Below are 14,622 nucleotides of genomic sequence, written 5' to 3'. Positions count from 1 at the left end.
TCCTGTTTCACAGTCTCAACCAAGCAAGCTTGTCAGATGAGGGAAGGCAGCTCAGCAAAACAGAAAAGCTTGGCATTTTTGCTCTGCAAATCTGGTAGGATCTATTGCAAGTGAAAAGATCAGGATCCTAGGATTCAGGTAAGTTGTTGCAATGAATGTGTGGGCAACACACTATTGGCATGTGAGGAGATGGGCAGGAGGAGCATAACACTGAAGAGTTGGAAAGGACATTGGAGGTCATCTACTGCAACCAATGCAGGATCCATGCAGGGTGCAATTATGGGATACCTGTCACATAATTCAGCCGGCTTCTGCTTAACTTCCTCCACTGAAGGAAAGCTTTGATACCCTGTAGGAATCTGTTCCACTGTCAAACAGCTCTTATCATTAGAACGTTTCTCCTGATGTTTATCTGAATCTACTTTCTTACAATTTCCAACCTCTGTCTGGAGCAAACAACATACTTTTCCTTGAGACTAGGCCCTGTGTGAGATGTTCTCTAGTTCTTTCTTGTACTCTCATTATCTATCATATATCTCCCGTCTCTCCTAACCCTCCTATGCAACCCTGATTTGCAATCTGTTTCAAAGGTTCTCTTCCAAGCATCATACCACAGGATACAGGTCAGATGCAGTGTACTGGCCATGCTTGTTGGGGGATTCTGGATATTTTAACCCTCCTTCCAGTGACAGTTGGGTCGATGATAGCAGGTGAAAGTTGTGGTGCCCTGCTTTTGAGAGTTTCAGTTGTGGTGCCCTGAGTTTGAGAATTATTTCTGCTGCTGGTTGGCTGCTGACACTTGTATTCCTTAGTCAGAATATTAAATCATTAATGTGGCCAAGCAACATTAAAGTGTGCTCAAAATGGAACAAAACATTAATGAGGGAGCACAAACAAGCATATATATATATATATATATATATATATCTGCTCTTCTCCCAAGGTTGGCACTCAGGCGGCTTACAACATAGAAGATGCTGCAGCAGGTTGCTTTTTTCTGAACCTTCTGGGAAGGGCAAAATTCTGCCTCTCCTCCTCGCTCCTCCTGTTGAGTTAGATGACGGGAAATCAGTTTTTTGCTTTGAACTCAGCTTGCAGTAAATGAAGTAATCTGAGGGCAAAGGGAGGGAAGTGGAAGGAAGAGAAAGAAACTGATATTTTAAAAACAGTTGAAAAAGTGGGATGACTGGAGTATTAATCAGGACTGTCCCTGTCAAAACAGGGCAGTTGGAAGGTATGCTTTTAGTGGATGACTGATTACTTCTTTGTCCAACAATCAGCTGCTTTGTTTTGTTGCCTTTGCTTAAAATATTTTGTGGGCATTAAGAAACAAAGCATTTCATAAGGAATTTCCACTGCAAGTTGATTTTGCCATGTGAAGAGCCAAAACGTTATATGAAAACAGATGAATAAATCAATTGGCAGTCCTTTCCTAAGGTCCCTGTTTCTTAGCCTGCTGTCTTCTCAGCTCCTTCTTCCAGTTCACCTCCAAAGATTCATCAACAACTCCCTTCCAGTTATGACTGGATGTAAGAAAACAATCCACTTATCTAAATGATGGGATCAGGGTCAGTAAAACAGCTCGTGATCTCCCAAATAGTCTCTCTAGATTATATCTCCTTGTTCTGGTGCTTGAATCCCATTGTGGGAGAAAGGATGGATATAAATCCTGGAAATAAACAAATTACTGGAAAAGAATGGCTGGTAAATATTCTTTCCCAGTACTCTTTTTGTTATCATCTTTGCTCTTGGCTTTTCTTGTCTATGTCAATTCCTTCTTCTTTCAATTAGTTAACAATCATTTCTATTCCCAGAAGAAATACTAAGAAGAACTTTGACTTCCTTTCCAGGAGTTGTGCACTTGCCCAAATTGACACCACTTATGTGAGCTCTTGAAATATTCATGTGTTGATCCATGGCATCACAGCAGCTCAACCGATATCTGGAAAGAGGGGAAGCACTAGAGCAAAGGCCATAACCAACGGATTGTTCATTCATTTGTTTTGTTTTTGTGTACACCAAGAATCACTACTAAATAACTGTGGTTAGCCTTTTTGCCTACGTATCTATACGAGGACACAAAGTCATTATTTGTGTATCTATTCTGATATATAAATGCACACATTTGATCATAAACTCATTGAACTTGGTTTGCTATCTAATGAAACCAGAGGGGGAAAACAGATCATAGTAGGGTTTGGGACCCAACCAATCAACTACTTTGGGTACCTCCTGAACAAGCATTTCAAATTTCTACAAATGTTAGAACACACATCTATGAAGTACTGTCAGTGGTGTCACTAGAGTTGATGTTACCAACTCATAGTGTCACCCCTAAGCAGGCAATCACCCCACAGCCCTAGTAAGTGGGAGTCACCAGAGGAGGGAGGACCCTGGTTTTGTTGTCTCCTCCTGTCCCTGAAGCAAAGATGGGTGGGAGTGGGTCTGGACCAGGGTCCCCGGTGATACCTTTGGTCCTGCAAAAGGGGAGAGGGAGGGTGTGGAGGAGGACGAGGAGGATGCCATCACCAATCTTTCAGCAAATCCATCAGGCAGTGCCAGAGGCTGAATCCTCCCTCCACTCCACAAGTCAGGTTGTGCAACCCTGGGGAGAGAGCAGGAAGGGATGGGGTGGTGGAAGGAGAAGTGGCAGCAACAGGTGGCAGAGAGGCTGCTCACCATTGACCCTTCTCCTGCCTGCCTCGACACCCTCCTACATCCCATCCTAGCTATCTGGCACACCGCTGCCTGGCTTGGCCTCCATTCCCTCCTGTTGCTCCAATCTGTGTTTTCTTCTGGTGAAGAGATGGAGTCTGTGGTAGCCACTGCTGTTGCCTGTACCACCAGAGCATCCTTTTCCTGCCAGGACCAGCAGGAAGGGGCTGCCAGAAGGGTCTGCCAGGAGGCAGCAGCACCTCATTTCCACCAGCCACTGCATCAGATGGATGGCAGCAGATGGTGAGTGACCACTTCACCAGGTATCACCCCCTCTGATGGAGTCACTCAGTGCATTGTGAACCCTCGCACCCCTCTAATGACACCATTGATAATGTTAGCCCAACCAAACTTGATAGGCTGACAACTTGAATATTTTTGTGCAAGCTCAGGACCAGTCAGCAAACATCGGCCTTTTCTTGCTAAATTGCTAGCTAAGTTCCATGTCATAGAGCTACTCACACTACACAATTAAAGCACTTTGATACCACTTTAACTGTCATGGAATCCTATGATTTGTCGTTTAGTGAAGCAGTAGAGTGCTCTAGCAGAGAATTCTAAGTCACTCAGGAAGCTACAAATCCCACCCATAGGATGGGTCTCTGGCAGTTAAAGTGAAATCACAGTTAACTATGAAAGAGGGCAGAGTATTGAAGAATTTTTAAGGACTGTGGATGCTATTACTGAAGCTTCGGTTTCATTCAGCGCATAAGTGAAATCACTGCAAGCAGTGCAAACAATTGCAGGAAAATTTCCTCATTCCTCTTCCTCCAAATTTCTTTCTCGCTGTTTTATAATAAATCTTTACCTTTTCTTTTCCCACAGGCATTGCTGGTACCATGGATCAAAGGACCACCAGCTCAGTGTTACTACTCCTGATTGTCTTGCTGGGACCTATGCCAGCTCTCACTCAGAGGGAATCCCGTCATGACAAGTTCCTCCGGCAGCACATCGACTTCCCCAAGACCAGCAGTGAACTGGATGTTCGGCGCTACTGCAACCTGATGATGCAGAGAAGAGGGATGACTGCCACTTTTTTGCAAACCCTCCAACACCTTCATCCATGCAGCCCACCCAGATGTGCATGCCATCTGCAGAGATGGGGGGACCTACTACAATGAGAATTACTATGACAGCAACATCCCTTTCTTCCTCACTGCTTGCCGCATTATTGGAGGAGGTTCCCAGAGCCCCCCCTGTAACTACCGAGGCAGAGTCAGCACCCAGCGCATTCGAGTTGCCTGTCTTAATGGGGAGCCAGTTCACTTCAAAACACCTCTTTAGAAGAGAGTGTCTATGAAACCATTGTTTTCCCATGTAATCAATTTGGGATACTATACTTTCTGCCATATTAGAGTCCATCAGGAGTAAAGTTTCCATGCACACCTGTAGTATACATGAGCATTTCAGTTGCATTTTGGTACTACCAAATTATTGCTTCTCTCTCTCATGACATTCTTTCTTAAGGTTGCACTTCGATGGTTTGTATTGTCCCATCAAGTAATGTAACAGCTACCTATTCATATATTTTCTTAAAATATCAACCTTAACCTTTCCTCCAAGATAACCCATCCTTTAAATGATATAAAAATGTAATTATTTGCTTCCAGGGAACTCAGGTATAGGGTAGGTGGAGAGCATGGGAAAGGACTGCTAGTTAAGAACTGATACTACAGACAACAAACTACAGTACAACAGTTCCATGGATTTGGGGAAGAAACTACGATGCTGATAGTGGTGTAAACCATTTACAAATTTGTTACCAACTCTGTCCTTTGCTGTCACAAATGGTAACATGGCATAACTGGAATCTGATTGTCAATGTAAAAGATGCATGTTAATTTCATGAAGGACCAGAGATAAACTGAACTTCTAAGAGCATAGCATTTGTTATACCGTTGAGCTCTGAGTGGTTGGAGGTGTTGTACGACCACCAGATCTTGCACTGATGCTGTCAAATCCTTTTGATTTGCATGTGTGCCATTGATTTTTGGCTGAAAATTGAATAGGGCACTGCAGATGGAAAATGCTGACACTAAAATGTATTTTTCCTCTCTGGATGAAAAGTGGGAACTGTGCCTGAATTCTTTGCTCTTGCAGCTTCATGCAATAAAATACCTTCACTTGCAGTGTCATGCAATAAAATCTTTCTTGTGCATGTAGAACTGAATTACCATTATATCACCACCACCATTACTATTACCTATAGGAGTACTCATCCACTGTTCCAGTCAAATTGGTTGCACTTCTTTCCATCCCTTGGGAACAGCAAGTATTCCATGCCTACTTCAATGCTCAGTTGTTACAGGGCTGCATTATGGATCTCCCCCTCCCCTTCTTTCCCATAAGTTTTCATGATATTTTTACTACCCTTGACCTCCCTCAAGACTGTTGAGGAATAAGATACAATTGTACTACACAGTATAGCAATGATGGTGAACCTTTTCGAGGCCGAGTGCCCAAACTACAATCCAAAACCCACTTATTTATTGCAAAGTGCCATGTCCCTCTGGCTTTCTAGTAACAAACTCTGGCAAACTCTGTGCTGGGACGATGGCACATGTGCCCACAGAGAGGGTTCTGAGTGCCACCTCTGGCATGCGTGCCATAGGTTTGTCATCACTGCAGTATAGTATCAAATAGTGCCAGTTGTCTTTTAGAGGAGAGAGAATCAGTTCCCCAGAGGAGAGGAGAAAAATTTAGTACTAGTTATACTTCATTTTACAGCATGCTCCTTTCCTCAGAAAGTCCCATGTCCAGTACTAGGTATCTCTGGAGCTGTTGTCTTTCATTTTGTTTTTAGTAGCAATGATGGCCCATTATAAGAAGACAAGACTCACTAGAAAAGACAATAATGCTAGGATAGGTGGAGGGTATTAGAAAGAGAGGAAGATTGCATATTCGATGGATAGACTCATTCAAGGAGGGTACGGCCATGAGCCTGTGGAACCTGAACAGAACAGTTGAGGACAAGTGATCTTGGAAGTGTTTCACTCACAGGGTCACCATGAATTGTGGTCACCTCAGAGGCAGATACCAACAACTATAGTGATGGCAAAGACCTCTGTCTGAAGTCTCTATAACTCAACACTCTCATAGCACTTGGATATCATTTGAATTGCCAGGTCTCCATTCCATGGAAGCCTTGGATTTGCAGTTTTATGAGATGTTTCAAATTCCTTCTAGAAAGTTCCTGTGCCTCACCAAACTACAGGTTCCAAAATTGACTAGATCGTCAAATACTGTTTCCTGGATGAAAGCTGTTTGCCAGCTTGCTTCCTAACAAAGTCAACAGAATTGCTTCCACTGCGTGCCATGGCTGTGATGAAACCGAATGGCTGCTTTGTGGGTTTTGTGATAATTTCCTACTTTGTAGAAATCTTTTGACAGTAGTTTCGCTCCTTCAATTTGCCAATATCCAAAGTTTTCAAAATGCCTCTCAGTGCTGATAATGTAGACACAGTAAATTGCAAGATATCACAACCCATTGCACCAACTTGTGAAATTCACGTCCTGTGGTTTCAGTGTCTACACATCTTTCTTCAGACAAGATTCCTACATTTGACCACAGAAGTAGATTGGGTGTTTAGAAACAGGCCAGTGTCCAAATTATTAGCTTTTCCAAAAATGAAAGGGGTGCCGTATTAAGTTAGAACATTCCCATTTGTAGGTATCTTGGTATAATAGGACTTACAACAGTAGATAGGACAGAAGACACCTGTTTGCTCTACACAAGGGAACACAAATTTCATAAGCTGTCTTTGATATGAAAGTTGAATCTTGTGCCCATATCAATGCATGGAACAAGGCAGGTGGCATCTTAAAAGAAAGTTGCTGTTCATACCCTATGGAGATGATCACCATATGCTATAGCAAATAACAGACACAACACATGGCATGGAAGCTTCTTGAGAAAAAGGAACCATAGGCAATGGGAGAGTTTGAAATTTGAATCACATGGAACTCACCTAAGCAATTAAAAAAAAAAATACAGCCCTTGAAATTTGTGACTTAGGTGTTTTTGTTTAAATTGGGGAGGCCAATGTGCAGCCCCTGAGGCTGCTTGCAGAGTAACCAGGCTGTTTTTGCAACCTGCAAAATTTCCAGGATTACTGATTTTCTGTCCCCCGAAAGAGTGAATTGCCTATTTTGGAAGCCCCAAAGAACAGAGCCTTGCGCCAGAACTGGGTATAGCTCCAAGCCTCTCCTAAGGTTCCAGACATTGACACACATTACTGTTGTAGCACAAGCTTTATTGGTGGTAAATGATACAGCCAATAGTCTGCAGAGGAGCATTGAAGCTTTTTGGCTGATGGGATCCACCATTCCCTCACAGACAATGGTAGAATTGCTCCCCCCACAACTAATTCTATTCGGAAATATCCCTCAACAGGCAATCAAATTGAATACCCATCGCTGGGACATATATGGGACAACTGGATTTGGGTATACTCTTTCAGATCAAGGACAATGGAAGATGAGCTCCTATGGGTTATATAGCTTAGAAGCAATTAAGGAAATCAGAGTGTGCAAGTGTGACCCTTCTTCTTCCTCAAAAGATATGAGAACCATGGAAGCATATTAGCATAAGAGAAATATCCACTCCTCCAGTTGGTTCTCAACCTTCATATCTTTGCCCAGCCTCAAACTGCAAAGCAAATGCAAAAAGCATCCATTAATCACTAACATCACTCATACAGGTTAACTCTTTCATGCTACTAGACAGCTGTTAATGTTTGGCCATGATGCCAACAAGGACTTCCAAATCCTACCTGCTTGTAAGTATCAATTCACCTTTTAAATTGGTTGCAGACTCTCTGATCTCCCCCAACCCATTTAATATAAAGAAATTTATTTTTTAAAGTCAGAAATGGCCTTCTAGTAGGCTCCCAGCTTTTTACTTTTGTTGTTTCAGCAGTCCATGTAGATCTTACACCAGGGGCACAATATTCTCTTGTGAATTTCTTGGCTTGACACACTCCTGATTTAAAGTTTGAGAATTTGGCTTTTAAGATAAGAATGTTTTCCATTAGTGTCTGATTCGGTGATAACTGTTGCCTCCACAAAACAATAATACTCCAAACCTCACCCATCCATCTGGTGTGGGGTCATGGTGCATTTTTCAGTACCATTATCATTGTGCTGAAATTTTGGTAAGGTTGCACAGTGATCTATAATTCCAGTGACTGTCAGCATTACAGGATTCTTACACCGGCTAAGAGGTAACGTTGAAGACGTGACTGTTATTTAAGGACTGTTCCAGTTATAAATAGGGAAAAGTGTCTGGTGTTGATAGTAATTTTTCTTATTCAGCTAGTAAATTTCTGATATTTGCAGTACATGGACATTCACATAGCCATGGATACTCAGAATTGGCATGAAGGCCATCAGATGTTCTCTTGGCTATTAAGAAACAACTGGTTTCTACTTCTTTGAAGGAACTTCCCTTTGAGTATGTGGCAACCCATAAGCCCATGAAGAAATGGTTTATAGCCTGATTTGGCTAAGGAGAATCTAAAGAAAGGATTTGCAACCAGCTTGGTGAGTTCCTTCACTACCACTTTTGGTAGCACGAGGGAAACCCCCTGCTCCTCATAATGTTGGACTGTCCTAGCCAATATGATGAGATTGTGATACAATAACATCTGTAAGGCTGCAGATTGTCCACTGCTGTCCTTTGAAGAAGAAGGGGGGGGGGGGCGCTAGGGAACAAGGAAGAAATAGAGACAAGAGCCAGGTCAAAGGTATGATGAACAATGGACAACAAACAGAGACTATACCAGATTGTTTCTGTTTGCTGATCCTTTATCAGTAGCCAAACATTGCCCAGCTCACCTGAAACTGACCCAAGAGACAATATATTCCCATCACTGGACAAGGCCTAGGAGCAGCACTAAGATTACCCATTCAAGAATATGAATAATATTGCTGAAGAAATACAGCATTTATGCTTACAGAGCCATGCTCTTTGTAGAATTAAGATATGCCCACCAAGTTATATGGAACTGATGTATGCTAACCATGATACTCAGAATCAAGTTATAGAGAAGAGAACTCAGCAGCTGTACAAACCAGCCCAAAAGGGGTGGGTCTGTGCGCCCCTGTAAGTGCAGAATTGGGGCCACAGTAACTGCACACACAGCGCTGTGGCCACAAACTGGTGTTTTTCCAGGCAAAAGAGCCCGGAAAAGGGGTGCCCTTGCAGCTTCATGCCCGCCGGCACCCTGACCCTAAGGAGGAGAAAGGGGTAACCCCTTTCTCCTTTGCATCGTTGGTGCGGCTGTGTGGTTGCCACACCAGTGATGTACGTGCAGAAAAGAGCTGCAAAATGCAGCTCCTTTCTGCGCAGCTGGTAAGGTGCCATAAATGCCCTCCAGCGGTGCGGTGACATGTCCTGTGATACGTGCCATTTGGATGCATTGCACAGGACACGTCATGGATGCATGCCCTGGGTGGACAGGGCTGCGCAATCATGGTGGCACCCACACGAACTAGGGTTACTGTGCACTCCCTAAGCCTACCATCGGTAGTGGCATGCCGCTTCGTGCCTGTGTTGGCAGGAGCATTAAAAAAGAACCAGAGCCAAATCCTTTAAAAACTCACCACAACCCTAGTCATACATGAACATTCACCAGAAAGGAGAAGGGAATAAATTGATCATGATTTTATCCTGATGAGATATGGAAGAATATAAGTATCGCACCTCTACTCAAGAGAAATTCATGAGAAGCCATGACTTGGAGAAGAGCATTTACTGTTTAACAGAGAGAGACCTCCATGCATGGGGTCAAGGGATTTGTGAGCTTTTATTCAATTGTTCTTCATAATCCCAACATTGCTTTACATTTATCCATGGATTGTGAACAGGCATTGTCCAGTTCCATGTGATCAGGGCTGCCGATCCTTGCCTAGTGACCAGCTGGGTTGTGTATAAAGAGTCCCCAGGGAAATGAAGGGAAATGAGGAAGACTTTTGGCTCTGTGTGGAAACTGCATTCACTGCTTTAATAGGCATCTTGGTAAGAAGGATGTTTTCCTAGGAAATTTTGGCTGCATAGATGGTTCAAGATGAAAAGGAGAAACAGGCGGCTCGCAGAAATAAAACAGTTTGACACCACTTTAACTGTCATGTCTCCAGCCTGTGGAGACCTGGGATCTGTAGTTTGTTATGGCACCAGAGGTCTCTGATAGAGAAGGCTAAATATCTCACAAAACTACAGTTACCAGAATTCCATAGCATTGAGGCATGGCAGTTAAAGCAGTCTCAGACAGCATTGATTCTGCAGTGGAGAGGCAGCTGTTGTGTTCTAAACACAACTGTAGTTCAATTGTGGGGTTTTGCATATGTGTGTGTGTGTGTAGTACCTTGTTTTTAATCAGTAGAAAGCTGCCCTGGATTCTATACAAGGCAAAAGTTGAGATATATATTAATACTATTACCAATACTAATGATGATTATTGTCAGGAATGATGAGAATCTGCAATGAAGACATGATAAAACATGGTAATTCATAAAAGCTTTTTTGGGTCTAATTGGTTTTATAGAACCCCCTGTGTGTCCATGATTTTAATTCCTTTTAAATCATTTAAACTATTTAAAGCTGTCTTTAATTTCTTAAGTTGTTTAGTCTGCTTTGTTTTAGCTTTTTCAAATCATGTCAGTTACTCACATGGATTTAAATTGAAGAGAAGGGCTTTGTTGTACACTGCCCTGAGATCTCAAAATAGAAAGAAAGAAAATAAATCCAAACCACCTGGATAGCAGCAGGTTGTGGAAAGGCTATAAGAGTAAGGATGCATCTGGATTTCATGTTGCAGCTGGCAGGCAGGGGTTCAATCCAGAAGCACTGCTGTTCTCTAGGATGCAATGCCTCCTCCTTAGATGGACCTAGTTCTTGTCTGCACTGGCCAGGATACTTGGGAGTTTCCCGAAGTATCCTAGTTTCTCAGCTGCCCCAACCAGTCCACATTACCTGTCCCTCCATTTCCATGCTGTGGAAGCAGTTTGCATGGGAAGAAGTAAGCAACCCTGGTGGTGCAGTAGTTAAATGCCAGTACTGCAGCCACAATGTTGTGCGTTCAATCCCTGCAGAACTCCAGGTTTACTCAGCCTTCCATCCTTTTATAGGTCGGTAAAATGAGTACCCAGCTTGTTGGGGGCCATTGGCTTAAACATTGTAAACTGCTAAGAGAGTGCTCAGTTCACTATGAAGTGGTATAGAAATGTAAATATTACTGCTAAAGCTATTGCATGGGTGTCTTGCTGGGTTACCTGCTGCCACCGCAGGTCTCTCGCTTTTGCAAACAGTGATGATCACATGCTGGATGCCTCATTCTGACCTCAGAACAAGCAACCCATGGTGATGGTAGATGTGCTGGGCAGTGGATATGCTGGGTGGCCTAGTAGTGTGGGAATAGAGGGCTCCGGATCTTCCCAGAAGCTCCAGAGAAACAGGTAACTAATTTTAAACCATGTTAAGTGGTCTAATGCCTGGATTGCTTGCATCAGAATCAGAGTTTGAGCCATGTATCATCCAAATAGGACAATGTCAGAAAGGTGGTGGTGGTGGGGGGGGGGGGGGGGCAAAATTGGCCTTTTGGCCCATGCAGACAAAGCCTCATGGGACTCACTGGGAAAAAGTGTTACCTATGCTATCCTTTAGTTAAGAGTCAATGTGGTACAGTGATCTGAATGCTGGACTAGGACTCTTAGAGACCAGGGTTCAGATTGCCACTTTGCCATGATTACTGAGTTGGTGACCGAGTTGATGACCTAGTCCCACTCTGGTAAAGTCAGAGGAAGGCAAGGGCAAACCCTTTTTGAACAAATCCTGCCAAGAAAACCCTGTGATAGGTTCCCTTTAGGTTTGCCATAAATCAGAAATGCTTGAAGGCACACCACAACAACAGTCTCTTAGTTACAAGGAGGATAGCAGCCTGTTGCATGCCATCCAGCTGTGCCGATCTGCAGTTACATTGTTTGAGGTTTTCACTCGTAATCATTTTGTTTATTATTAGCTTTCTGGTGTCCCAGGGATTTTTATGAGAGGAAGGAGTAGAAATCAATCAATCAATCAATCAAACAAAAAACCACAAAAAAGTGGGGGGGGGGGAGAGAATTCGAAAGAGAATACCCGAAGAATTAGCTCTAAGGGGATCTATGCAAAGGAAGATTCAATCTTCGTGTTTTTCAAAGCATTATAAAAGAAGACATTCCAGCATTAGTGGTTCTTCCCTCCACACCATTGGCCTGGTGAAAGCTTTTTTCACCCTAAGGGCCTCCCTATTACGCAAATCCAAGAATAACCTTTTTGGTTCCTTGCTGTCCAGTTCTTGTCTTCTGTCACCATCTAGTGCTGGTGCATGGCATTGAATTGGCAGCTGTGTGTGTGTGTACGCCATATGACAACCTCATGAATTTCATACTTCTTAGGCAGGAAACATTCAGAGCAGGTTTTGGCATTTCCCTTGAAATATAGCCAACAGTATCTGCTATTCTTTGATAGGCTCCCATCTAAGTACTAACCAGGGCTGAGCTAGCTTAGCTTCCAAGATGAGACAGGATCTGGTGTCTTTAGGGTATTTAGGCAAAGAAGTCATTGCCTTGTTTCACTGAAAATCCATTTGGTCAAGCTGATATATCCCACTTTCCCAGGACAAATGGGAGTAAGTACAGAGCTTCTCCTGCAATTAAATCTTCAGTAGAAAAAGGGGAAGAGGGGCTTTAATCAGACGTAGCTTACCAACAACATAGAACAAAAAAACTTTAAATGCTGGGATGACCTCCAAATCTGGTATTCAAGGAAGCTAGAACCAGCCCACATTTGACTTTAACTGCCATGGTTTAAGGCTATGGAATTTGGGAATTGGTAGTTTATTGTGGCACCAGAGTGGAGCAGAGCTCTACCAATCTCAGAATTCCATAGCTTTGAAGCATGGCAGTTAAAGTGGTTTCAAACTGGATTATTTCTGCAGTGCGGATGCACCCCGAGTCACTGATAAAGCGCCACTCCTAATCACTAAGGCAATTGTATAATTTTTTCCAGCAGTAGCAGCATTGAAAGTAAGATCTGGGCTGGAGGCTTCTCACACAATTGTTCCATGTGTCAAATTGCAACCCAGCTGTCATCCTCATTAATTTTTATCTTTCATCTCTTGTTAACATAAATGGAACATGGTGGCCTTGAAAATATTTCCCAGTTTTGCCTAAGGAAGCCCAAACAACAGTTTGTTCAGGCTACTAGCAGATCAGAAGACACTGCTAGTAGACATGCTGAGTTTGATATGCCAGAGTCTGTACAAATCTGGTGTAACACCACTTTTCTCCTCTGAATTCAGACACGATGCTCACCTTGAGCGGAGGTGAAGTGCTGATGCTCACCCTGTTGCTCACCTGCCTGATCACAAGCCAGGTCTCTTCTCAAAATCCTCGGCACGAGAAATTCTGGAGAGAGCACCAAGACTTCCCCCGGACCAAAGTAGCAGGGCAGGACTACTGTGGGACCATGATGCTACGCAGGAGGATGGCGAGGCCTTGCAAAGACACCAACAGCTTTGTTCATGCACCTAAGAACCAACTGAAGGATATCTGTGGCTGGGCTGGAACCCACTACCGCCGGGCTTTGAGACTCAGCAAGGAGCAACTGTCTGTCACCACCTGCAAGCTGCAGGGGACTTCACGGGGCCAATGCCGCTATTGGTCGCACACAGGCCAAAGACAGATTCATATTGGTTGTGACCCATCAGGATGGCCTATCCGATTTGAAGAGAGCAATTTCATGTAGCATGGCTTTCTGTCCCGTTTGCAACTACAGCATAAAATAGTCATACAAATCATTGATAACAGATATTTCTGCAACAGGTTCACTAAAATTCTGTCCTCCAGCAAAGGTGCGTGAAGAATGTTTGCAGGTTTCACATTCAAATCATGTCAGTGAGTTATAGGGTTGGACAAATTAAATATCCTTATACTTCAGTATGAATTTTTAAATAAATAAATAAACAAATATCTTATTTTGCACCGATGAAGAAATTTGCAAATTTGGCAAGTTCTTTAAAAAAATAAAAAAGCTAATTGAATGACCATATCCAAAAGGTACAGGGATTCCAAGGATGTGAAGCTGCTCTAAAAGAAAAGATTGCAAAAGAATAAAAATTAATGTGGGGTCGAAGGCTTTCATGGCCGGCATCCAGTTTTTTGTGTGGTTTTTGGGCTATGTGGCCATGTTCTAGAAGAATTTCTTCCTGATGTTTCATCACAGATGCTGGTGAAACATGAGGAAAAAACTCTTCTAGAACATGGCCACATAGCCTGAAAACCCCACAAAAACAATAAAAATTAAATTAACCAAGTACATTAAAAATGATGGAATTCAAAGGGATTCAAACTCAGGCGTTTCAGAGCCAAGCCTTTTGCCTGGATTCAGTTAGTTTTTCCCCACATTGTTTTTTTTTTTTAAAAAAACTGGCATCTTTATATTAAAATTATATTTTAAAATAATTTCTGGATGTTTATGTTTCAGTCCAATCTTAAACTAATTAGATTTCGGCAATTCTGCACAGAAATCCACATGGGCTCTTTGCGTTAAAATGTTGAGTTGTTTGTGCAAAAGTGTTTCCAATAATCATAGTTTCTTGTGTGTGGTGTGTGTGTGGTTTGTGTGTGTGTGTGTGCTAGAATACTGGTTTTTGCACAACAACCAGCAATCTTGCACAAAAAGCCACCTTTTTGTGTAAGACTGCATTGTTCTGTCCACTAATAAGCCATCACGCACCAAAGGCAATAGTGTTTTTATGTGTCCAAGACAGTCTGCTTTTTTTAACACAAACACACACAAACACACACAATGGATATCTGAAAAAAGTGGAATTTTTGCATTAAACTCCCGCTTGGATTTCTGCACAGAAC

The 14,622-nt window shown here is 42.8% G+C and overlaps 2 protein-coding genes across 2 annotated transcripts; both read left to right on the top strand.

Annotated features, from left to right (window-relative positions):
- LOC121934304 (ribonuclease-like) lies at positions 1-4,844 on the top strand. The gene is given in 3 exon segments (XM_042474680.1): positions 1-138; positions 3,541-3,749; positions 3,751-4,844. Coding segments are annotated over 2 exon segments (444 nt in total). The 5' UTR covers positions 1-138; positions 3,541-3,554; the 3' UTR covers positions 4,000-4,844.
- An 8,213-nt stretch (positions 4,845-13,057) lies between these two features.
- Positions 13,058-13,498, top strand: LOC121933817 (angiogenin-2-like). Its single transcript, XM_042473810.1, has one exon. The coding sequence runs from the start codon at positions 13,058-13,060 to the stop codon at positions 13,496-13,498; it is 441 nt and encodes a 146-aa protein (XP_042329744.1).
- The last annotated feature ends 1,124 nt before the right edge of the window (positions 13,499-14,622 follow it).

The sequence above is a fragment of the Sceloporus undulatus genome, chromosome 6 (assembly GCF_019175285.1).
Source record: "Sceloporus undulatus isolate JIND9_A2432 ecotype Alabama chromosome 6, SceUnd_v1.1, whole genome shotgun sequence".
Taxonomy (NCBI): Eukaryota; Metazoa; Chordata; class Lepidosauria; order Squamata; family Phrynosomatidae; genus Sceloporus; species Sceloporus undulatus.
Note: the sequence above shows the minus strand (reverse complement) of the source record. Positions and strands in the feature narration are given on the sequence as shown.

Excerpts from the sequence above, each read along its gene's own strand:
- LOC121933817 (XM_042473810.1), top strand. The coding sequence starts at position 13,058 with ATGCTCACCTTGAGCGGAGGTGAAGTGCTGATGCTCACCCTGTTGCTC.